This window comes from Acartia tonsa, chromosome 4 (assembly GCF_053477335.1).
Source record: "Acartia tonsa isolate MP-2025a chromosome 4, ASM5347733v1, whole genome shotgun sequence".
NCBI lineage: Eukaryota > Metazoa > Arthropoda > Copepoda > Calanoida > Acartiidae > Acartia > Acartia tonsa.
The window spans coordinates 41,373,254-41,399,633 of NC_137263.1; the positions used below are offsets into that span (position 1 = coordinate 41,373,254).

Below are 26,380 nucleotides of genomic sequence, written 5' to 3' on the forward strand. Positions count from 1 at the left end.
TTACCTTTTCGTATTTTTAAAGTAATTTTCAAAGTATAATGCCTTAAAAGTTCAACTAAGTTAGAAAAAAATCAGTTTAAAATGCAAAGAGTATTTCCGCATGAAAGTAATGTTAAAATTTGTGCATCAATTAAACTAAGAGAAAATAAACCATTTCTTCGCTTGCAGATAAAAACAAAAAAAATGATACTTAGAAAATATTTTTGTAATATATCTTTATTAATATTTGTCTTTGAACTTTCTTTAAAATGTAATGAAAAAGTTTGGTTTATTTCATAAAATCATTAACCAAATACCGCTGTGTTTATGCAGATATAGTGACAAAAGAAAAATTGTTTAAATCTCTAGAATCAATAACATTTAAGAATTCATTTGTTTAAAAACCAAAGATCTATTATATTTGCTTTACACTTACAGCAAAAAGTTGAGTCATTTTAATAAAATATTTTCATAAAAACGACCATTCTTTTAATCTCCCGATCATCGGAAACAAACCAAATTTTCCCAACAAAATTTACTATATTTAATCCCTAGATATCCAAAATATATTTTTTAATTTAAATTTTTGTAAAGCCTAAGATTTATATCTTTATAATTCTAATAAATGTTTTTCAGGCACCATCCCAGTTGAGGAGTGAGATTCTACCCCATACGAAAAAATAAACCCCCCCCCCCCGCCATCTGTCAAAATAAACCCCCCCCCCCCGGCATCATTTGATTTTGTACCCCATCTTAAATTTTGGTCCCTGTAATTTTCAATGTTTAAAACAAAGCTTGGTGGTAATAAACTATGAGTTATAGGGGTAAAATATTACATATGGGGTAAGTATATAAAATATGGGGAACAAAAATCACACATGGAGGTCCAAAAATTAATATGGGGTCATTTTTTCATGATGGGGTAGCTTCAAGTGCTTATATCTTGAGAACCGTAAGAGATAGAGGCCTAGTTGCTTGACTGTGGTAACTCAGATTTACATAAGAAAGCCATTTATGCACATGGGGTGTCAAAATTTGAGATGGGGTATTTTTTTCATGATGGGGTGTCAAAATTTGATATGGGGTATTTTTTTCATGATGGGGTAGGTTTGAGTGCTTATATCTGGTGAACCGTAAGAGATAGAGGCCTAGTTGCTTGACTGTGGTAACTCAGATTTAAATAAGGAAGCCATTTATGCACATGGGGGACCAAAATATGATACGGGGTATTTTTTTCATGATGGGGGTAGTTTCAAGTGCTTATATCTTGAGAACCGTAAGAGATAGAGGCCTAGTTGCTTGACTGTGGTAACTCAGATTTACACAAGGAAGCCATTTATGCACATGGGGGACCAAAACATGATATGGGGTATTTTTTTCATGATGGGGGTAGTTTCAAGTGCTTATATCTTGAGAACCGTAAGAGATAGAGGCCTAGTTGCTTGACTGTGGTAACTCAGATTTACATAAGGAAGCCATTTGTGCACATGGGGGACCAAAACATGATATGGGGTATTTTTTTCATGATGGGGGTAGTTTCAAGTGCTTATATCTGGAGAACCGTAAGAGATAGAGGCCTAGTTGCTTGACTGTGGTAACTCAGATTTACATAAAAAAGCCATTTATGCACATGGGGGACCAAAATATGATATGGGGTATTTTTTTCATGATGGGGGTAGTTTCAAGTGCTTATATCTGGAGAACTGTAAGAGATAGAGGCCTAGTTGCTTGACTGTGGTAACTCAGATTTACATAAGGAAGCCATTTATTCACATGGGGGACCAAAATATGATATGGGGTATTTTTTTCATGATGGGGGTAGTTTCAAGTGCTTATATCTTGAGAACCGTAAGAGATAGAGGCCTAGTTGCTTGACTGTGGTAACTCAGATTTACATAAGGAAGCCATTTATGCACATGGGTGACCAAAATTTGATATGGGGTATTTTTTTCATGATGGGGGTACTTACAAGTGCTTATATCTGGAGAACCGTAAGAGATAGAGGCCTAGTTGCTTGACTGTGGTAACTCAGATTAAAGTAAGGAAGCCATTTATGCACATGGGGGTACATAAATTAATATGGGGGTCATTTTTCTATGATGGTGGGTAAAAATTGAATATAGGGGCCAATTTTTTATGATGGGGTTGGGGGTTGAAATTAGGTTAGGTTAGGTGAAGTTAGGTTAGGTTAGGTTAGGTTAGGTTAAAATGGGTTAGGTTAGGTTAATATGGGTTAGGTTAGGTTAAGATGGGTTAGGTTAGGTTAAAATGGGTTAGGTTAGGTTAAGTTTGTTAGGTTAGGTTAAGATGGGTTAGGTTAGATTAAAATGGGTTAGATTAGGTTTAGTTGGTTCATGTTAGTTTAAAATTGGTTAAGTTAGGTTAGTTTAAGATTGAGTAGCCCTGCAGAGTTAGGGTCTCCTGCACAGGTTAGGTAATATTGAGGAGCCCTGCAAGGTTAGGGCCCCCCGGGGGCCCTAACCTTGCAGGGCTCCTCAATATTACCTAACCTAACTTAACCTAATTCCCTCTCCACCATAACAAATGGCCCCTATATTCAATTTTTACCCACCATCATGAAAAAAAACAACCCTATCAAATTTTGGTACCCTATGTTCATGAAGGGATTAGGAAATATTGAGTAGCCTTGCAGAGTTAGGGTCTCCTGCACAGGTTAGGTAATATTGAGGAGCCCTGCAAGGTTAGGGCCCCCGGGGGGCCCTAACCTTGCAGGGCTCCTCAATATTACCTAACCTAATTCCCTCTCCACCATAACAAATGGCCCCTATTTTCAATTTTTACCCACCATCATGAAAAAAGAAACCCCCAACAAATTTTAGTACCCTATGTTCATTAATGGCTTCCTTATGTAAATCTGAGTTACCACAGTCAAGCAACTAGGCCTCTATCTCTTACCGTTCTCCAGATATAAGCACTTGAAACTACACCCATCATGAAAAAATACCCCATATCAAATTTTGGTCCCCCATGTACATAAATGGCATCCTTATGTAAATCTGAGTTACCACAGTCAAGCAACTAGGCCTCTATCTCTTACGGTTCTCCAGATATAAGCACTTGAAATTACCCCCATCATGAAAAAAATACCCCATATGATATTTTGGTCCCCCATGTGCATAAATGGCTTCCTTATGTAAATCTGAGTTACCACAGTCAAGCAACTAGGCCTCTATCTCTTACGGTTCTCAAGATATAAGCACTTGAAACTACCCCCATCATGAAAAAAATACCCCATATCATATTTTGGTCCCCCATGTGCACAAATGGTTTCCTTTTGTAAATCTGAGTTACCACAGTCAAGCAACTAGGCCTCTATCTCTTATGGTTCTTCAGATATAAGCACTTGAAACTACCCCCATCATGAAAAAAATACCCCATATCATATTTTGGTCCCCCATGTGCATAAATGGCTTCCTTATGTAAATCTGAGTTACCACAGTCAAGCAACTAGGCCTCTATCTCTTACGGTTCTCCAGATATAAGCACTTGAAACTACCCCCATCATGAAAAAAATACCCCATATCATATTTTGGTCCCCCATGTGCATAAATGGCTTCCTTATGTAAATCTGAGTTACCACAGTCAAGCAACTAGGCCTCTATCTCTTACGGTTCTCCAGATATAAGCACTTGAAACTACCCCCATCATGAAAAAAATACCCCATATCATGTTTTGGTCCCCCATGTGCATAAATGGCTTCCTTATGTAAATCTGAGTTACCACAGTCAAGCAACTAGGCCTCTATCTCTTACGGTTCTCCAGATATAAGCACTTGAAACTACCCCCATCATGAAAAAATGACCCCATATTAATTTTTTGATCACCATGTGTGAGTTTTAACCCCTTGCTTCAATTTTAATATCATAGCATTGGTTGCTACCCCATCTGTATTTTTCAACCAATCATCATGTTTGTTGACATCCAGAAAAATGTATATTATGTAGTTCAATAATCTGCCACTAGATGTTCCTATTTCAAACAAGCTATTGTTTTTTTTCTTCAATGGAGCCAAATTTTTATCTGAAAATATTAGGTAAAGTAAAGTATTAGAATATGTTGGTGATTTAGTATAAAAAAAGTCTTAAAAGAGAAATAAAAAAAATAAATAGAGGCATTTTCAAATTTTATTCAAAATATAGGAAAATATAGAAGAGTGAAAGGCATAGCTTCACTACAGTGGAGTATGGTAGCTTATGCTACCCTAACATAAATTCTTTCGCGCGAGGCTCACCTCGCAAACCCCTCCAGACTCTCCCCTCCCCCCTACCCAGATTTTATTTCCCCTTCTGCCCATCATTCCCCCATCTGTCAAATCAGACCCCACCTTACAATCCTGGCCCCATGTTCCTATTTAGACCCCATCCTTCATTTTTGTCCCCTGTTCAATAATTTATCCCTTCTCTGACATTATTTTGTTTCTCTTGGAGAGGTACAAAATATGAAGATGGGGATAAATTAACATGATGGGGACAAAATCATAAGATGGGGTAAAAATTTCATGATGCCGGGGGGGGGGGGTTTAATTTGATAGATGGCGGGGGGGGGGGGTTTATTTTTTCAGATGGGGTAGAATCTCACTCCTCAACTGGGAACTTGCCTGTTTTTCACTTGTTTTTGACAAAACTTTAATTTTAAAAGAAAATTGAGATATAAAATGAAAATCCAGGGCCCAAGGACTTTATTTACATTATAAACCATATGGGCATTTGTTATTGTTATTTGTTTGTACACGCGTCTGCAAAAGGTTGAAAATTTATCTAAAAACATTTCAAGGCTTAAGTTTAAAAATAAAATTGCTTAAAACTGTCCCTGGGCCTGTGTTAAACTTCCCTTCAAAGGAGAACTTAAAATAGGTTTAATAAAAATTTATAAGCTTCCGACAAAAAAAAACTTATTTCTTATTTAGTATTTAGTAGGATTATTATAATATAAAATGATGGTTGTATGCAATGTATTCTTTTACCACGGCTTCTAAGTAAACTTTTTATGATACTCTGTATAAATAACGGGAGAATGTATTCTATAACCCTAAGTACACTTATATAAGAAAATGCTGAAACCAATTACGTCAAAACGAGATATTTTTGGGGGAGAGTGAGTGTAACGGGATGACACATAAAACTTTAAATAAATATTCAATATTTAACAAAACTACAATTTGATTTTAGAAACAAAATGAAAATGTACGACGTTTTAGCCAAGAATGTGAATCCCTTTCGAGGTATATTTTTTATTGATTAATCATATCAAATTAACTAACTATTTACGTTGCGCATCTGACACAGCAGTAGTGGGAACCATTTTTAATGTCTTTAGTTATGACGAAGTGTCAGACCGAGATTCGAACCTATTACCTTCTCAACGACGAGCAGTTGCGCTACGTGTTGAGCCACGGTTGCGGGTTATATACGTCAAACATGTCTAAAATGAATTGACAAAACCTCTTATTTAGTGGCGTGCACAGGCTTTTTTTTAGGTTCTGAGCTTATTTTTAGAGATAATGAGATGATTTTTTTTTCAGAAAACTTTTTTAACATAACCAAACAAAGTAATCATTACAAATTTCATTTTGGGACTTTCCTTCTAGTCTAGTGGAGCAAAAGACCCCCAAACACTAAAACTTTGAGTTTTGAGCTTATTTTTAAAGATATCAACCTGTTTTTTAAGTAAACTTTTCCAACATAACCGTACTAAGTAATCATTACAAATTTCATTTTGGGACTTTCCTTCTAGGGGCTAGTGGAGCAAAATATCCCAAAACACTAAAAATTTAGGTTCTGACCTTCTTTTTAGAGATATTGAGATGATTTTTCTTCAGAAACCTTTTTAAAAATAACCAAACTAAGTAATCATTACAAATTTCATTTTGGGACTTTCCTTCTAGTGGCTAGTGGAGCAAAAGACCCCCAAACACTAAAACTTTAAGTTTTGAGCTTATATTTAAAGATATCAACCTGTTTTTTTAAGTAAACTTTTCCAACAGTCTTATTTAGTGGCGTGCACAGGCTTTTTTTAGGTTCTGAGCTTATTTTTAGAGATATTGAGATGATTTTTTTTTCAGAAAACTTTTATAACATAACCAAACTAAGTAATCCTTACAAATTTCATTTTGGGACTCTCCTTCTATGGGCTAGTGGAGCAAAATACCCCCAAACACTAAAAATTTAGGTTCTGAGCTTATTTTTAGAGATATTGAGATGATTTTTCTTCAGAAACCTTTTTAAAAATAACCAAACTAAGTAATCATTACAGATTTCATCTCAATATCTCTAAAAATAAGCTCAGAACTTAAATTTTTAGTGTTTGGGGGATTCTTGCCCCACTAGCCCCTAGAGGGAAAGCCCCAAAATTTTCAATTTCAATTTTCAGACCATTGTCAAGGAGGGGAGGTGTATCCGTCCACCTTAGTTTTTTCAGGGAGTGTATCCATCCCACTTTATTTAAAATCGGCCCAAAATTGACATTTATGTTGTTTTCAAACTATATAAATAATATTATTTTTTTTATTTAGATGATCTTGTTGACTGTGATTTCATAAAACAAACTGAAGCTTATTATTCAAAATCTAGAAGAAATAAAAACAAAGTGAGAAGTTGGAAGTGTCTCATTTTCCGAAAAACAAACTTTTACATCTTACGTTTCTTAGTTTCAAGTAGCGAGGGGGGGGGGGGAAGTTTTGACACATTTGCATAAACCTGGTACCTAGGCTTTATCTTTGGACTGAGAGGATAAGTTATTAGAGATAAAATCATTCTTATATAATGAATTTCACGAAGTTTTAAGATTTTTTGGATAGACCTCCAGGTTCCGGAGCTGAAGGCCTCCAGGTGGTCTCTGTACAGGTAAAAATGAAAAAAAATATTTTTTTTTTTAAAGTTACAGGTCAACTTATAAAACAAAATATGCATCTGTTTTAATATTATTTACATATTTGAAGAAAAAACATGCACATTTTGTTTTATAAGTTGATTTGTAACTTTAAAAAAAAAAAATTTCCATTTTTACCTGAAAAGAGACCACCTGGAGGCCTGCAGCTCCGAAACCTGGAGGTCTACCCAAAAAATCTTAAAACTTCAATAAATTTATCATATAAGAATGATTTTATCATTAATAACATATCCTCTCAGACCAAAGATAAAGCCTAGGTACCAGGTTTACGCAAATGTGTCAAAACTTCCCCCACCACCCTTGCATGCCTATGCTTTCGGGAATTTCTCCTATTCATTCGAATCCGGTGGATAGGAACCGGTTCTCATCAATACGAAAAAAACTATGTCTAGCATCGTAATATAAACCGCTTTCTACGAATTTAGAAATATACAATCATAAGATTAAAACCATTTTTTTATCCCGTGCCTTCGGCACCTTGGGTCTAAAAAAACTGGTTTTAATCTAATAATTGTACATTCTATATCCGCGGAAAGCGATTTATAATACGATGATAGAAACAACTAGTATGAACGAGAGCAATTAATTTTAAGCACATTTCTTTTTCAGTTAAATATACTAGGTTTCTTTTGGATATAGGTGAAGGGGGGGGGGGGGGATGTTGTGACTCATACCACGACCGCCGCCATTTTTTTAAAGATACCAAAACTTGGAATAATTAGTGACCTAGCCCAAAAGATTTTACCCAATTATTCAAGGAAGTCCAAGGGGAGGGGGGTAAAGTGGTGATAACTCTCCCCCCCCCCCCCCCCAAACAAATTTGGGGTTGCCGTAGGCACCCCCAAAATTTTTTCCATTTTGCCCCCCACATTAAAAAGGGGGAGGTCATTTTCTAGTAAATTCCGTAAAGGTGTGTGTGTTATAAGGCCTAAAAATAGTAGTAGAACGATAAGGTGCTCTATATATTTGTATTCCCTATTGAATAGAACAATAGGGAGCACCTTATCGTTCTACTATTATTTTTAGGCCTTATAACACACACACCTTTACAAACCTTTACGGAATTTACTAGAAAATGACCTCCCCCTTTATCCCTACCCTGGGGGTGCCGTAGGCACCCCCAACCATTTAGGAGGGGGTATTTATCCACCCCGAAAAATTTTTTGGGAGGGAAATACCCACCCCCATAAAAATAATCCCAACCAAAAAAAATTTGGCGAGCTTCGCGCGCAATTTCCCTAATAAATATTTCATAATTAGCTAGGTACCTTTATAAAATTATTAAATTACCCCCCCCCCCCCGAAAAATTTTTTTTTTTTTGGGGGGGGGGGTTGAAAATATTTACCCCTGCCATCAGATTTCAGCGGGGGGTAATTACCCCCCTTCCCAAGCAAATTTTACCCCCATGGTAAAAATTTTGGGGGGGTAAACAAATTTTGCGGAACGCAAATATCTCTAAAACTAAGGGAGTAGTACCGAAAATAAAATTGCTGGTATGTCGTGGCATGAGTAACCACATCCCCCCCCCCCCTTTAACAAAACAAGGATGACAACATATATAAAAGCGAAGCTAAAAAATGAACATTAACATTAGTATGTCAGTTTCAGTACTTAAAGAGCAAGTTATTAATTGTATGTATAGGACATACTTACATTTTTATGACTTGACTGTAAAGAACCTCCTCTTAAAACGCTGTACCTTGTTGTCATGGGAATTGTTAATCCAAAAATCAGAAAATAATTATTTAAATTAATAAGCTTTTTTGTTTGTAGCAAATAATCTTGGTCCTTTTTACAATGAAGCTTTTTATAGGGCTCGGGATAGTTTTGGGCTATTTTATTATTGTAAAAAGTCTGGATATGGTTTATGGCATTAGACTATTTTTTGGCCTACAAATATATATTGTTGCTAAAAAAAAATGTTCCCAAAATTACATATTTTTATTGGACATATTATGTTTCTGGTAAGGATAATCTGAATCATACCTTACAGTTAAAGGAATCATCATGGCAATTCTCAATCAATAAGACAATTATTACATGCCTAAATGAACTATAAGATGCTAAGAGCTATCCATTACAAAGAGCTTCGTTATTGAAAAATTAAAAAAAGTTTACACTAAAGATGATTTAATTCTTTGATACTAACTTTTGTGATTTATTTGTTATAGATGTATTGTGTTCTTATATTGGTTGATATTTTGCAGAGATTTATGTATACATATTGAACTAAGCAAAACTAAATATATCATCATTTTTTACTTTGTCAAGCCTATATGTTATTAACTAGCGGCTACGCCCCCTAGAGGCCTCTAGTGGCACTTTAGATGTTTTTGTTTGTTAAAGTCTCTATGTTACCTCTTTATTCTTTAGTCTCCCATAAATTTTAAAAATTTTCGACTTTTTTGTTGTTTCTCTTGGGAGGGTGGTTGTACCCTCTCCCAAAATAGTTATAAACCTTCCCAGAACCCATAAGAATCTACCATGTTAAGGAGAACCCGATCGGTTCAGCGGTTAGCGAGATCTTTTGGTACAGACACACAGAAAACAAACAGACAAACATCCTGTTACTTTAGTATAAGGATTACCCAGAGAGAGAGAGAAGAGACTGTTGGCTGATTATTACACTAGTCCCCGTCGTTTTAAAATTATGTTTTCTTATTTGTTAGTTTACCAACTTTGGGGACATTAGTGAATTTTAATTGTCTGGTTCATATAGTTGCGTGTTCAAATGATTTAACCACTAATTTTAATCTACAGAAGGGATAATTTTGTGAATCATCATTGGGAATTTTCATCAATTTATCGGACATTGTCTTCTCCCTTAAGATCCTTGCTCTTACATCTTTCTTTCATATGTATTTCAGTTGAGTCGATTCCCTTTTTCTAGTAAATCCTTATAATAAAGTAACAGAATGTTTGTCTTTGTGTTTGTATGTTTGTACTGAAGGATCTAGCTAACCGCTGAACTGATCGGGTTCTCCTTAACAGGGTAGCTTCTCATAGGTCCCGGGAAGGTTTTTAACTATTTTGGGGGAGTGTACCACCACCCTCCCAAGAGAAATAAATCGAAATTTTTATTTTAAGTATAGAGACTCCTACGTGTCATTGCAAGGTATCGTAGAAACTTGAACGCAACAAAAAAACCAAACATTTAAAGTGCCACTAGAGGCTTCTAAGGCGTAGCCGCCAGTATTTCAATAATTCATTTTGACCATGTTTGCTATTTATTTTATTAATGTTGTAATTCGTGTCATTCTATCTATTTAAAACATTAATGCAATGTTAAATGGCTTTCATCATATTTTTTTTGTTCTATTTTTAACGTAGTTTTTAAAATCTAATTTTTATCTCCAGAAACAATATCAGTATTTATATATATATAAAAAAGTTTTAAAACCCTTTACAGTGAAAACTAATTTCTTTAAATTTCTATGGATTTGATCTTTCTTTTAATTTCACCTGAAAATATCATTGAATGACTCCTTTAAATTTTGTAAACCCTAAGCTTTTGTAATTGATTATGTTTGTATTTTTAGTGAAGATTAAAATTCCTTTCATATACATATATATTGAGTTTTTGTGTTTTGATCAATAAAATACTTAATTTGGAAAAGATTTTCTTGATCTATACATTCTATACGTCAAGTTTAATATGTTGGATTAAACCTATCCAACTTCTAACTTATTAGACGTTAATAACAAGGATGAAAATATCCATAAGCAGCGTAGGAAAACAAGGATGAAAATCCATAAAAGCAAAGCTCTAAAATCTGAAGGAAGGAAAAACGAACAATAACTCTTGTAGAATTTAAGAACTTACTAAGCAGAACATTAATTTCTAAGACTAAACAAAAATGTTCATAAAGGGAGGGGGAGCCTATAAGAATTCCGTAAAGGTGACAAAAAAAACTTCTCTTATATTTTCACTTGACACTTGTAAGATTTTACACTTACAATTTTTTTTTAATATTGACATGTCTGAAATATAACAAGTTTCACGTGAAAATATAAGTGAAATTTTTATGAGAAAAAAAGTTTATCTCAGATGATTGAGAACTGTCTAATTTGGCGAAAAAAGGCAACAAAAAAATTCAGCGGGAAACGGCGGTTTTCGGCTAGAGCGGCGGTTCCGCCGCCGTTTCTTCACGATTCCATATTGTTCTCAACAAAAGCAACTGCTGTGCCAAATTTTAGTTCTATTATTTTAAAGTCTTTAAACACACACCTTTAGGGAATTCCGTGAAAAATACAGACTTTTTGATAAAGATTATAGAGTTTCTACGCTTTTTAGATTGTACTTAACGGATATAGGAATCGGCATGCAAAGTTTGAAATCGATAGGACAATTCTAACTTGCCTAAATAAACGAAAAACAGAGCTAACTGTCATGGACGGACGGACAACCCTCATGTATAGAAAAGGTTCACTTTTAATTTGTATATCTGAAATTAATTATACATAAATTTTTAGCAAAATTTCGTAAGTCCTATTACATACAGTAGTCAGGTTTTGTTGTCTGTTGAAAGGGATCTCAATAAAAGCTGAACAGATTTGGTTCTCCTTTACCATTTAGCTTCTCTTAGGTCCTGGGATGGCTTATAACTTTTTTGGAGGAATGTACTACCACCCACCTAAATAAATCAGTCCTAGAAAATATTACAACCCACTGAAAATTTATTTAATTTTCATGAAAATGAGTTGAGGGGGTCGACTTATCCAAACTTACCTCAAGGGCCCTAGGGGCATAGCCGTTAGTACACAGTAAATATAAAGGACATACTATGGTTTTAAAGATTTGATTACAGATTCCTTGCTTATAATATTATACCTTGCTGTCTTAAGAATCTTTTTTTTTCAAAAAAATAAGAAGAATAGATTAGCTAATTATATCATAAAAAAGTTTTTGTCAAAAAAGTTTAAAGTCAGCATGTACGGACTTTCTGGTAACAATTGCAATGCTTCCTAAATTGTACCTAACTGTTATATGAATCAGCATGCAAAGTTTGAAATCAACGGGACAGTTATGACATGTCTAAATTAATGAAAAGAGCTAACCATTACAGACAAATGGATGTGTGACCCTTATAGAAAAGCTTTGTTTCACTTCGTATTATAGTATAAACTATCTCAACATGTCATTGAAATCTACACTGCAAATTTTAGATGAATCTTCAATAGCAGGCGAGAAAATCACATATCCTCAATAGTGCAGTGTAATGGACTGACCTTACTGATGGACAAGCAAATTAATTGCTACTTCTAAACTCGAATTCTAATATACCTTACAGGACACGTAACTTCAAAAGGCTTTAAAAAAATAAAATTCAATACAATAAAATGTATGAAAAAAGTATGTAACCCTAAACTTGATTAATCTTCTTTACTTCATCCTAAATAGTTATAAAGTGAGAAAAAAAACAAGAAAAGCAAACAACGTATAAGTACAAAATAATACTTAGAAATCAAAACAAAAGGGATAGTTACACGAAATTCATTTTTATAGAAACCATTATCTTATAATAACAACGACTTTTATCTTGTCCCTTGAACAACAATGGGTATTTCTAATCATAGAGTAGCTTTGCTAATCAAAAAATAATACATCATGACGGGTAAATGTCATAAAAAAGTCAATGTTTTGGGAATGTTATATTTATTTTAAATTCAACTAGAACAATGCACATTCTTATTTTTGAAATTTTAAAATGGTACAATACTAGTTATTTCTTGCATCGTATTATAAATAGCTTTTCGTGCCTTCAGCATCTCAGGGATAAAAAAAACTCGTAACCTTATAATTGTACATTTTTTTATTCATAAAAAACTGGATATAATACAATACTGGACATAATCTTTAGTATGGCTGAGAACCGGTTCTAATCCACTAGATATTAATCGGTTTTGTATGAATACGAGAAATATCATTGATTTTAATGATTAAATTTGTTATTTCTTGAGTTCTCATCGCGCTCAAAGTAGGTAGGTACTTCTCAACACCTGAAACATTAATAATAAAGAAATTTTTATATATCTGTTTGAAAAGATCTTGCTAACCGATAAAAAATTCTTTTTGAATGAAAGCTTACAAAAAGCCTGGTTAGGTTTTAAGCATTTTAATGAATTAAAAACCCAAACAAGCCGCACATACAACAAACTACTATTCACAAATATAATTATAAATTCAATAACTGCCTAGAATAGCTTGAAATTATTTTCTTTATAAAAACTTTATCCATTTTAAATTCTGAAGAAACAAATCTATAAATATTAACCTTCAAGGAGAATTGCGCCATGAAAATTTTTTATGTCATTTTACTTTTTCTTTTTAAAACTAAATTGAAAAGCTAAGAGGTTGAATTCCCCCACCTGGCTTAAATGCTCCTAGAGGCCTTTAAGGGGGTAGCCGCCAGTATTGATTTAATTTTAATTTTTTTGACAATCTTTTGTAAGTATATTCTTATAAAAATATCTGTCCGTGTGTAGTGAAGAAAACACTGAACCACTGAACCGATATGATTCTCCTAAACAATTTAGCTTCTCATAGGCAAGTTTTATGATTATTTTGTGGGGACGGGGAGTTACCAACACCATACAAAGAGAAATCGCCACTAGAAAAAATTACCCCCCTCCCAATTTTTTAAATTTTTTTTTAAATCTAAAATTAGAACTACAATTGAAAAGGGGGGGGGGCGGTCATAAAATTATTACTTCTAAACTGAAATTTAAAGAGAATGGTAAACCCTATTTTCCAGTGCAGTGCATATATAGTTTGTTCTGTATTTTGAAACCATTAATTTTACCTGTTTTATAATTTTAGAAATTTTAGGCTCTTGCTCTCTGTCAGGTGTGTCGGGGCAGAAATTTTTCTAACTAAAAAATAATCAAATAAAGTTTATAATCATTTGAAATGAATTTCTTATGAATGAGCTATCTTTATTATCAGACATAAAAAGGTATAAAATGATTCTTTTTGGAAAATAATGTAATTGTAGCATTAACAGAGGGGGCGGTGAAAGGAATGTTTTTTTTTGTTTGTTTTCTATAATTAGGGTCGGTTCGTCCATCCGGCGAATATATCTTTTTTGTTAAGTTAGCCATCTCAATTATCAAGTCCTAAATATGTAATTATGATCTCAAACAGTATACTGTATTTTATTAGTTTTAAAACCAATTTACTAACTTTTTTGTTTTGACTTTTTTTATTCTGCTTATTCAGTTTTTAATGTTCTTTTGGCCACCAGTTTCAAAGCTTCGCTTTTGTGGATGTTGTGATCCTTGATTTGAACTTAAATTACCTTTAAGAAACGAATCAGTATTTCTGCAAAACATAGAAATAAAGGAACATTCACATCAAACAATTCAACCTAAACAAAAAAAAACATAATACATTTATAGATAGACATTTTGCGTGATAAATGAGGAATTAGAATTTAAGGTTTGAATTTTGCTGTAGAAATTATCATTGGGATTCTTTTATGAGATGCAAGCTAGCCACAAGTAACTTTTTGGGTAATTTCCTTCAACAAATTTGATGATTACCCCACCCTTTCCCTATATATTTTTACTCCAACGTCAATTTCTTCCTAGCCCCTGCAGGGCTAATCTGTTCTTTACTTAACATTTACGAAATTTAATATACTTAATGCTATTAGACGTTTTTTAAAAGTTCTAAAACATTGTTGAATACCTAGCTATAATATTAATTTATCATCATCAGGCAAAAAGGGGATATTAGACTGAAAATTATAATAGTAACAAAGATGACAAAGCGAAGCCCTGTAACGGTAGGACAAACGGACATTAACACCTGTATAGTGTCAAAACTGAAAAATCTAAATATAAATGAATAAGAGTCAAAGCATAATTGTGAGTAAATGTGTTGAAAAACTTCTTGATACAGGATAATGTTTATGGACATACTTAAATTTTTAGGACTTGATTATATAGTTGCTTTGCTTATGATATTGTACTTTGTTGTCCTAGGAATCAGTATACCAAAAATCAGAAAAGATTATGCAATACATTATACGCAAGAAAATTTTCGGCAAAAATCTTTCAATTAGATTGATTTTGTTCAATAAAAAAAAATACCTTTCATGGGTCACTCTGCTGGTGTCATGCCCTCGCTGCGGGTTCGTTTGAATGGACATTTTTAAAGATTGCAAGATAGGATGGCTGATACTCTAAATCATGTTAATCTGAAATGGATAATATTCATGAGAATTTTACATAATAATGTATATAAAATTGAGAATATATTTGTAAAAAATTGGTCAAACATTAAATAAATCCAAATAAATAGTAAACAAATAATAAGGTAACGAAATATATGGCTTACAGGCCAAACATGATAATAATTGTTGTATGGTATGTAGTGTGTAATAGTTAAGCATGTACTAGATTTCTTAAAATATAATGACTATATAACCTAACTTGATTTATATTTTACAAAATGACATATTGACAGTAAGAAATATTCCGTGATACTGACTCAAAATTGCACAAAAAACTATTTATATATAAAATACTTTGGTCCAAAATAACTAGTTTTACGCCTAAAATTCGACTAGTGTCAAAAAATCCAATAAACTCTTTTTTTTGTAGGTAAACCAAAAGTATCACAGTGAGATTTTCAAAAATCAAAAAACCGAAAACGAACTCGTCACAAAGAAGGGAAGATCTTAAAAAGTTTTCTATTAATATTTTTTTTTACTTTATATAGGATAGGATATTATATATTACATTGATTATTTAGAAAGCTAAAACTTAGTTATAGATAGATGGGCAGACCTTTCATGTAAAAAAAAGCCTTGCTTTTAAGTAATATAAATAATCACATAATTTAAGTTATATTATTTTTAAAAAAAACTCATATTAAATTATTTTAACCAACTCTCAACAAACAGACAGCTGTTGTTTTGGCCATTTTTTGTTGAATTAATGAGGAATATTGATATTATTTTATTGATCGATTGCTGAAATACATCACGGAGCATTCTCGAAAATTTGCGCGTCGCACGTTTTTATAGCCTGCCGGCACACGAGTTGAAATCTCCTAAAACTTACTTTAATACAAAACGTTTTTCATATTTTCATTCGTTTTCATTACACCGATAGAGCTAGTACTCTCTCTTACATCGCTTTTTAATACGTTTTCAACAGTAAGTTTTAGTTTTTAGTGTATTATATATATGTTTTTTCAACGTATTATTTCATTTACTATTTTCAGTTGGGGATTTTATTTGCATTTGGGGATTATTCAAGAGAATTTAAATAGTAAATGGAGATTGGTTCCTAAATACTTATCGAATTCTTCGAATTTTCCCAATATTAAAACTCTTTTAGCTTATTTTCGACGGATTCTTTAGTGATTTATGGAATATCGATCGATAAAAAATATTAATTGTAGCATAAGGAAACGAAATAAGACGTTTTTAATGGAATAACATGAAGTTACAAAATGGCCATTTTTTGTTGAATTAATGAGGAATATTGATATTATTTTATTGATCGATTGCTGAAATACATCACGGAGCATTCTCGAAAATTTGCGCGTCGCACGTTTTTATAGCCTGCCGGCACACGAGTTGAAATCTCCTAAAACTTACTTTAATACAAAACGTTTTTCATATTTTCATTCGTTTTCATTACACCGATAGAGCTAGTACTCTCTCTTACATCGCTTTTTAATACGTTTTCACCCACCCTCCCTAACCCTTTAGTTATTATTAGAAATTTTTTATTTTTCTGCTTTCTTAATTCCGGTATTTTTATATTAATATTGTTTTTTCTAAATTGACATACTTACCTATTCATGTCTCTAACATTTTTTTCAGATCAACGTTTTTTATCATGACACCATTCGAGTTCTATAAACTCAGGAGTGTTAAGTCATTCCATGCTCAAAATATAGTTGCCTATAAGCAGATTTTAGGCTTAAACCTGCATTATTTTGTCGTTTATCAAAGTAAAACTGATAAACATTTAGTAGTTAGAGAGTTGATTAATCGTGCATCTTGTTATAAAGAACAATTAGAAGAAATTAACCATACTTTAGATGACGATTTTTTCGCCGCAAAATCTGTTTATGATAATTTTGGCCAGTTTTTTAAAGATTTCGAAGCAGAATGTCGCAACACCTTGTCACTTCTTGATTAAATTAAATTATTAAAATTTTTCTTTTTCTTTCTTATTACAAACAATTCTTATTTTTCTTTCATTTAATGTTTCAACACTATTTTCTTGAATTAAGTTAAATTTTTTTCCTTTTTCAATTTTCTTTTCTTACAAAATACTGAATTGTTAAAAATTACAGCATGTTTTTATTTGTTATTATTTTTGCATGAAATTTTTTCGTGAATGTTTCTTTAATTTAACATTATTGTTAAATTTTTTCCTTTAAATTTAAATTTCCTCTTCAGACCTAAAAATGCCTGTTCCTACAGGACATTCACACAACTCCTCAGATGAGGATAATTCCCCCCCCCCCCGCATCCACAGTGGTTCCAACCACAAATTTGGCTAGATCCTATTCAGCCCCAGTCAATACCTCAGCTCCCTCGTCGGTTGTAGCTCCAGGTCCGTCATCGGTCGCACAAACTATTATTCCCCAGGATCCGAAAGATCCCTTGGGGTTAAACAACCTTCCCCCAGCGGGCTCATATTTGCCGGGGATAGGTTTTGTGCCACAAATTAATCAGCCTCCGAAAATGACAGCGCGACCTCAAGAGTCTGCAGCTCCAGCGCGACCTTCAGTGTCAGCAGCTCCACATATTGAATCTGAGAAAGTTAAGATGCCTGTCAGACACGCTTCAGTGTCTTCAGGTAAAATTTCATACTTAGTTCTCATGATTTTGATTCAATGATTTAGAAATTGAAGTTCATATGAATTTTGTCTTCTTAACAAATTTTTTACCCTTACAAACATTTTTCTTTCTCAAAATTTTTTAATTTCCCCCCCCCCCCCCCTCTTTTTTATTCTTTCCTTTTTTACTACCTTACACCTTTTTCCATTTTATTTTTTTTAAATCTTTTTATTTTTAGATGATTTTTCCCCTAAACGCAAGAAGTCAAAAAAGAAGAAACGCTACTCTAGTAGTTCCTCTTCTTCCAGTTCTTTCTCGTCATCGTCGAGTTCTTCGGAATCAGATGAACCTAAAAGGAAAAGAAAAGGTACTTTTTTTTTTCAATACTTAAAAGGAAATCCTTTCTTTCTCTCATGTATGAACTATTTGAAAATTTTCCGATATTATTACAGAAATTTATTTTGGTTCAATTATTTGAAAGACAAATTTCTTGTTTTCTATGAACACCGACTGAATATTTGACGTTATTCTTCGGATTATTATGCTTTCATACATTCTTTCTTTAGGAAAGAAGAAGAAAAAGAAGAAGAGCAAGAAGCACTCTTCTGATTCCGACAGTAGCAGCCAACTAGTAGGCGGCCGAAAAGCTAGACGTCGCCTCCGGCGAGCAGCTGAAATACTGTCAGACCCACCTGCTTGGATTGGCATGACGACAGCAGACATACATGCCGAACGGGAACGCCTCTTCGAACATTTAAACGTAAGAAAAACATTTTTTTAAAAAAAATTTTTCTTGGTCAAACATATATTTTTTAATATATGTAGGGGTTATTTAGTCTATTTTAAACAAAAAAAGGGCAGTTATCTTGGGTTAAGGGCATTTTCTTTTCTACATTTCTTTACAAAATTTTTTTCTCTTTTCCACATTTAAGTATTTTTTGCTATCTCAAATATTAAATTTTTTGTTTATCTTTTTTCAAATTTGAAATTCTTTTCTTGGAAATCTCACAATAGTTTTTTCTATTAAGTCTTTGGATGAAAAGAATGACGTCTCTCTCACATTTTTAAAATGTGTCTTAAGAGACACCTGCCGTTCGAAGAATTATGTCGAGGATGCTGCGAAGCGTCTTGTGGCGCTGAAAGCCCCCAAGAACTTGTTATATGACCTACAGCAGTCGCTGCAAGCCTGCTATCAAGCAATAAAGGCAAGAAATTCATAAATTTTTTCTTCTTTTTCGTTTTGTAATAACTAAATCTATGCCATTTTTTTTAGTTTTTCTTACGTACAAATTCGATCAATAGGAATCGTTTTTTATTCATGACATTTATTTTTTCAAATGTGCTTTTTAATGAAGACGTGCAAACATTTGATTAACACCAGTTTTATTAGCTCCCGCACCACAGAAAAAAGGTTTATAAGATTATTCTGTGACATTTGCATTATTTTTCAGTTCATTTAAGTTTCATTATTTTTATCTACAGGAAAGATAATTCCTACGACACATTTCTTTTCATTGAGCTAAAGATTAACATATTTTTTCCAAATTATAAAGATTTTCATTTTTATCTAGATAGCTGAAAGCTCCATCGGGTATATCGAACTGGCTTTTTCGAAAAACATCGGCCACGCCAACCGGGTGGCGCTAGCAGGTAACAGACGCTACCTCACCACCCAGCAGCAACGTATCTCGGATTCCCTGCCTGACTTTCGAGGGGACTATAGCAGAGGAGCACGTGGCGGCTTCTCTAACGGCCGGTTTAACTCAAATGGAGGCTCAAACCCTAGGGGTAGAGGATCTCGAGGACGAGGTCGAGGATCTCTTCGCTGTCACGGATGTAACGGCGAAGGTCATAAAGTCGAAGACTGTCCTTCCGCCAACCCCAAATAATGAGTCCACCCCGCTTTACGCTATTCAAGATTTAAACCTACAGATACCTACCTCCGACATTCCAAATTTTCATATCGCTTCTCTAAAAAATTTTTGTTTCACAGAAGATTATGACCATTATAAACGTTTATATGATATTCAATCGGATTTTTTATCTAGTTATTCGCCAGCTTATTCGATTCATTCACTTACAGCAATTAATTTCTATAAAAATATTCTCCATGCACCATCTTTTGTTTTGCAAACACTTACCTTTGGATATCAACCAGGTAGATTATTGAGAATAATTCTTTTCACATTTTATTTCTTATATGAAATTGTTCCAAAAAATTTTTTTGTTTTCTTTTTTACAATTATTCTCCATAATCTATCTTTTTTTAAGTTTTTACATCTCCAGTGTTACCGTATTTCGAGAAGAACAACAATAGCGCTGTTCGCAATCCAGAATTTGTTCGTCAAGAGATTCAATCTTTGCTAGACAAAGGTATTATTGCTCAAATCGATCATCAGCCTTATTGTTGTTCACCTCTTACGGTAGCTAGCAGAACATGTAGTTTAACTAACACAACTAAACTCAGGAAATTTTTCGACACATAAATATTATCCTAAATTTCTTTTTCAAATTTTTTTTTGATTCCCCTCTTCTTTTTCTACCCTCTTTTTATAAAATATTCTTTTCGTTTTCAATTCTTTTCCCTACCTCTCAAATATTTTTGTTTGTTCAAATTCAATTTTTTTTTCAAAAAATTCTTTCATTTTTTCACCCCTTTTTTAATTTTTTCGAAATATTTCCTGCTTTTAGATTGTGCATCGACTTATCCCGCCACATTAATCTACTTCTCCAGCCAGAGAACGTCTCTTTAAATGATATTAAGACAGTGCTGCCTCGCATTTCTCAGGATGTATTTTTTACATCTTGGGATTTGCGGGGCATGTACCATCAAGTACATCTACATCCTGCCGTTACTGAACTTTTTGGTTTTTGTTATAAAAATGCTGATAATTCCTATTCTTTTTACAAATATTTGAGGCTTCCCTTCGGGGTTGCCTCAGCCGTATTTCTAGTTGATGCCTTGATACGCCCAGTTAAACATTTTTGTCACCGTCACAATATAGACGTGAGTGTCTATATTGATGACGGCCTGACTGTCGAAGTAAATTATTTTAAATGTCTTCTTAGTACTCACTTTGTCCTATCAGTTTTACTATGTGCAGGTTGGCATTTTCAACTTTCTAAATGTCAACTAGAACCTGTTCGTCGTATACAATATTTAGGTTTTATTCTTGATAGTAGTAAAATGATAATTTCCTTGCCCATTGTTAAAATTCAGAAAGTTTTATTTCTTCTTGATAAAATTTTAGCTGCTTTTGATTCTAACGATCCTGTAGATGTTACTATGTTAGCCTCCTTTTTAGGCAAATTATGTCATGCATATTTTAGTCATGGAGATTTTATTCGCGTCGTGGCAAGAAACTCTAATCATGCCCTTGGTGTTTACACCTCACAGTATGGCTGGAAAGGAGCTTTGTTTGTCAATGCAGATATGTTTCAAGAGCTGTCCCTCTGTAAAGAACATTTTGTTTCTTTAAACGGGCAACCAATTCGTACTGAATCCAAAACAATAGAAGTTTTTTCCCCCCATCAAACATCTTTCTTAATTGACAACATTGATCCTAATGATTTAAATAAACATTGTAATATTTTTGTGTCAGACGCTTCTGACCACTCAGCCTTTTCCTTCAAAGCTGGAGACTGTAAGATTATCTCTGATTATTTATTTACTCCACAAGAGGCTGAATTATCTTCAGGCCATAGAGAACTTTTAAGTATAGTTAAAGCTTTTGAACATTATAGCAATTATTTCGCCACCCTTAAAGGACAGCTGGTTATTTGGATAACAGATAGCATGTGCCTTTACTCTTTTTTGCGTATTGGAAGCCGTAATTTAGTTATTCAAAAATTATTAATTCAATTAAAAATTCTAGAATTCCAATACGCAATCCGTATTATACCTAAATGGATGCCCCGAGACAGTTCACTTATTACTTTAGCAGATTTAGGCTCTAAGCTTTTTAAATCCTCAAATGAATTTGGGATTAGTTCTAATGATTTTCAATTTCTTCAAAATTATTTTTCTATCAAAATTTCCATTGACTGTTTCGCAACATCTAAGAATTGTAAAGTAGAGAAATTCATTTCCCCCTTCCCCCAACTAAATTGTTTTGATATTGATTTTTTCACAGTTTCCCTGACCAGTTCAGAATGCTACTACATCCACCCACCGATTTCTCTCCTTTCTCGTGTTTTTAATAAATTAAAATTATATGAGGATATAACAGCAGTGGTAGTTTTGCCCTTATGGCCGACATACCCTTTCTGGAATTGTATTGTTAAAGGATCTTATTTTAATTCTTTTGTAAAAAATTTTTTGCTCTGGGATCCTTACTACATTGCTTCTACGCCAAATAATCTTTTCAACGGTCATAAGACGTTTAAAACTCTCGCTTTATTGATTCATACCGGTAAAGACTATGCCATTCCTTTACCACAATTTTAATCAATATGTTTTTTAATGAATTGTACAAAATTTTTTCAGCATCTTTACAATGAGAACGTCTTTCAAACATTCCACTGTAAATTACCATAAGTTTAATGCTCAGTTACAAACCTTTAAAGACAATAGACCTCTAGAAAAAAGAGGCCCTCTGTATTTTCCGTCAGTTTTAGAGAAATACAACCTTTCCGAAAAAAGGAAACGCCATATAAAATTGACAGCGTCTTCTAGAACTAAGTCCACGCAGCTACTCCACAATCGTACATTACGCCGTTTTGAAATATTTTGCGAAAACAGAAATAAATCTCTGTTAAATTTTTCAAAAAAGGATTTAGCCGCCTACATTGAATACTTAGAGGATTCCGCAGCTAAAAAATCCGCCGTAGTCGGATTGGCAGGCGCAATAGATTTTTTAGCCAGTGCTTTAGATATGAAATCCCCTTGGACCCCCCAAATTGAAAGAATGTATCAGGGAATCACGAGAAGAGCCTCTGCAGAACAGCCTTTGACCAAAAAAGCGCCTAAACTGCCCATACAGTACCTGACTTTGGCCATCGACAAGCACGTGACACCTTTTCTAAAGAATCCAGATCAGGTAATTTGTTTCATATGAATCAATAAATCATTTTTCAAATAATTTTGATTCATACTTATTACTTAGCTATTTTTAAGTTGTCGGATCAAACTACATTTAATATTACGGAATTTTTTACGTCTTTCTAATATTCACATTGATCTCTAATAGAAAGATTATTTCTTAAAAATTCGAATTTAGTTTTTTTGGGCCAACTATTTTAGGACATGGAGTTTTCTCCGCTCTTGTATTTTCTTTTAATATTATTTTCTAATAGAAACTTTGTTTTCTTAAGATTCCAATTGTGACCCTCCGAGCAATCGTGGCTCAGCACCTTCAGTACAGCTTGTGCGCACGCATATCTGACCTGTTAAGATTAAGAGCTTGTGATCTAGCGGTTACCACACTAGGAGACACGCCAGCCATGAGCGTAACCTTCAGATCCTCTAAGACTGACCCTAGGTACTTATTTTTAACAAGAAAATCTTTCTTCAATTCTTTCTCAAAAATTTTTTTTCCCAGAAATTTTTTCAAATATCATACGACATTCTTTTCTATCTATTTTTACTTAATATTAAATTGGAAATTACATTATAATTGCAAAATAATTTCTAATTCTTATTAAAAATTCTTTCAAAGATTTTCAATGTCTTAGTTTAAAATGTTTTAAATTACAAATAATTTTCTTAACCAATACCTATTTTTTCTACTGTAAAATTGTTAAAGAGAAATTCCAGAAAATCTTTTTTCAAATTTATTATGCATTCTTCAACTCTGCATTTCATCTAGAATAGCGTTCGTTTTTTACACAAAAACATAAACATTATTTTTCTAGATTTGAGGGCTCCACCAGTTACGTGATCTTCAATGGATCAGAATATTGTCTTTATTCTCTACTGGTCCTGTATTACAATAGGCTCCGGTTGTATTCATCAGATACTTCCTGTCTGGATACGAGCTATCTGCTGCCCCGTACAGGGAATGGTACCACTTCGAAATCTTCTAGGCGAGTTTTTAAGCATAATATACTCACACATTTTTCTTTTTTAAGTTGTCACAAAATTTTATTGGTAATTATATTTTTTTAGAATCCTAGTCGCGGATGGACGTTACGCCATTTCAGCTTCCACCTTAATGAAGGATGTAAACTTAATTTATAGTAACTTAGGACTTACACATAAAATTACATCTAAATCTGCTAAAAGCTTAGGAGTGTCATCTGCCTTTCGATTAGGTATGAGCGATGATCATATCCGAGTCTTAGGCAGATGGCGCTCCATAGCTACAGCTCAACATTATCGAGCTATTGATGATACAACGCTTATTGAGATTTTCTCCAAGATTATGCTAAAATCCTCGAGCACAGCAGTCCCCAGGTCTTTAGCAGCCCTTACAGACCAAGCCTCCAATTCCATCGCTTCACGGACGACTCCCTCTTGGTCCTCAGCCCATTCAGCACCCCTGAACCGCGCTCTTATCTTCCAAATTTTGTTAGCTTCGGGCTATCTAGACCCCCAAGGATGCCCTCTCAACAACGATGGTTATCCCCTCCCTCAAGACGTTCCGGAGGTTAGAGCTAACGGTGAAGATCTTCTAGCCATCGAATCTTCTCAAACCTTCATAGTAACTCTGCCGAACTAAGTTATTATGCATTTGTATTATTTTTATTTATGCTTTTAAATTTTGAAGATCTTCTAGCCATCGAGTCTTCTCAAACCTTCATAGTAACTCTGCCGAATTAAGTTATTATGCATTTGTATTATTTTTATTTATGCTTTTCAATTTTTTAAAAAAAAAATGCTTAAATAAAACTGAAATTTTTAAATTGCATATTAGTTCTTTTCTCAGTATTTTTTCAGATTACTTAAAATGTTTTCTTTTTAAGAAAAAAGAATTTTTTAATAACTACCTACCATAAAATTTTTCGATTTCGAACTGGTTTTATTTATCCGATTATTCTCACGAATTTCTTCGTTTCATTTCGATTGGTTCCTAAATACTTATCGAATTCTTCGAATTTTCCCAATATTAAAACTCTTTTAGCTTATTTTCGACGGATTCTTTAGTGATTTATGGAATATCGATCGATAAAAAATATTAATTGTAGCATAAGGAAACGAAATAAGACGTTTTTAATGGAATAACATGAAGTTACAAAATGTTTTGTTTTTAATGCACTCTTTAATGCTTTCCTTACCCCCTTTCTCAATGAAGAATGGTGCCGAGATTCTCATTTTTAATTGTGCATTCATAATATTTCAGAATTGTGTATATTTATCTTTTTAGTTATCTTACATTGTATCATATATATACAAAGCAAATAACTGATTTCTAATGATTTTTAACATCATATATCTATAGATATTTAGGTATTTAAATTAATTTTAAAATAAATGAAAAAATGAAATTTCAGGGTCCATAATCAAAAATGTTTTTTGGCATTTTTTACCATATAAGGGTGTATTTTTTCGATCATCGGGAGAATTTTTAATCACCCCCAGAAAGCTATATACTACCTATTCTGGTTAGTTTAATATGTATGTAACAAAACCTTACATATTTTACTGTGTATCCACGAGTAAACTTCAAGAAAAATATGTGTTATTTGTCAATTTGATAGGTTTTAAGATATGTATAATAAAACACACAAAAAACATAAATGTTTTAATGTGAAAATATTAATTTTTTTAAAGTTTGATAATTTTTTTAATGTGAAGTATATAAGACTTAATTTTTTAAAAAATACTCTTAAAAAACATTAATCTGTAACATATATCAACTCTTTTCCAGCTTCGTGATCACTTTAATATTTATGTATATGAGTGATCTAGTGATCTAGTGTAAAATAAACTAAAACCTAAATTTTGATACAACTGGCCTAATCACATTGTTTTTTTTTTATGTTGCGAATAATATATACTGAAAATCAGTTTTTTTTAATACGTAACTTTTACTGAGGGAAGGTGTGATCACTATAGTAATTTATGTATATGAGTGATATCTAGTGTAATATATACTAAGTGCTGAAGGAGTAAATTGAGTGAATGAATGTTATATTGTGCTCCTCTTCACGGATCAAATCCTTGACAATTTCCCATATTTTTTAGGAGCCAATAACACCCCCATCCCATTGAAAAAAATAATTTTCTATACCTTATGGTTGTTTCACGTTTTGAAAATTTATCAATTACTAAAAATCATAATGGATTTTGAAATTTTTTCTTGTTACATATCTTATATACATTTATTGATGACAAATTTGGACCTTTTTGACACATTTAAAAGATAGAATTAAAGGGGGGGGGGGAGATTGGGACCAAAACAAGTTTTGCTGGACATTGACTAAATGTTTCCCCCCAGCTTACTACACTAATTCATTTCTATATTTAACGTTTACAGTCACTTGGATAAATTGGTAACACTTGCTATATCAAGATGATTTTATTTTATTTTTTATCCTTATATAAGCTATTGCTAACCGCTAAACCGATATCGTTCTCCCTTAGAGTGTTGCCTCCCATATAACCAAAGATTTGAACAGTCATTTTATATATCTTGCAAGATTTCACAAATAAAATCTAAATTGCATTTATATATCTTTTGATAGATAGTTTCTTTATAATATTAATTATTTGTTTGTCAGTTGTTTTTTAATATAATGTTTA

General features: G+C 33.0%; 1 protein-coding gene and 2 long non-coding RNA genes across 6 annotated transcripts; 2 read left to right on the forward strand and 1 right to left on the reverse strand.

The window, feature by feature from the left end:
- Positions 1-5,088: 5,088 nt before the first annotated feature.
- Positions 5,089-6,591, forward strand: LOC145318325 (uncharacterized). The gene is made up of 2 exons (XR_013879308.1): positions 5,089-5,221; positions 6,512-6,591. It is a non-coding gene; the product is annotated as an uncharacterized LOC145318325 (long non-coding RNA).
- A 5,937-nt stretch (positions 6,592-12,528) lies between these two features.
- LOC145317231 (uncharacterized) lies at positions 12,529-15,092 on the reverse strand. Its single transcript, XR_013878946.1, has 4 exons — positions 14,984-15,092; positions 14,188-14,256; positions 13,693-13,762; positions 12,529-12,889 (listed from the first exon to the last, which is right to left on the reverse strand). It is a non-coding gene; the product is annotated as an uncharacterized LOC145317231 (long non-coding RNA).
- Positions 15,093-16,180: 1,088 nt separating this feature from the next.
- On the forward strand, positions 16,181-24,537 carry LOC145317233 (uncharacterized). 4 transcript variants are annotated; one of them, XM_080158213.1, is made up of 6 exons: positions 16,181-17,716; positions 17,936-18,064; positions 18,264-18,457; positions 18,726-18,902; positions 19,269-19,855; positions 19,969-22,730. In XM_080158213.1, the coding sequence occupies exons 1-5, from the start codon at positions 17,359-17,361 to the stop codon at positions 19,584-19,586; spliced, it is 1,176 nt and encodes a 391-aa protein (XP_080014339.1). In that variant the 5' UTR covers positions 16,181-17,358; the 3' UTR covers positions 19,587-19,855; positions 19,969-22,730. The 4 variants fall into 4 exon arrangements, with proteins under 4 accessions (XP_080014339.1, XP_080014341.1, XP_080014342.1 ...); XM_080158215.1 differs by lacking the exons at positions 16,181-17,716; positions 17,936-18,064; positions 18,264-18,457; positions 18,726-18,902 and adding exons at positions 23,011-23,177; positions 23,551-23,721; positions 24,082-24,537 and having other exon boundaries at positions 19,589-19,855; positions 19,969-22,736; XM_080158216.1 differs by lacking the exons at positions 16,181-17,716; positions 17,936-18,064; positions 18,264-18,457; positions 18,726-18,902 and adding exons at positions 23,011-23,177; positions 23,551-23,721; positions 24,085-24,537 and having other exon boundaries at positions 19,589-19,855; positions 19,969-22,736.
- Positions 24,538-26,380: the final 1,843 nt, after the last annotated feature.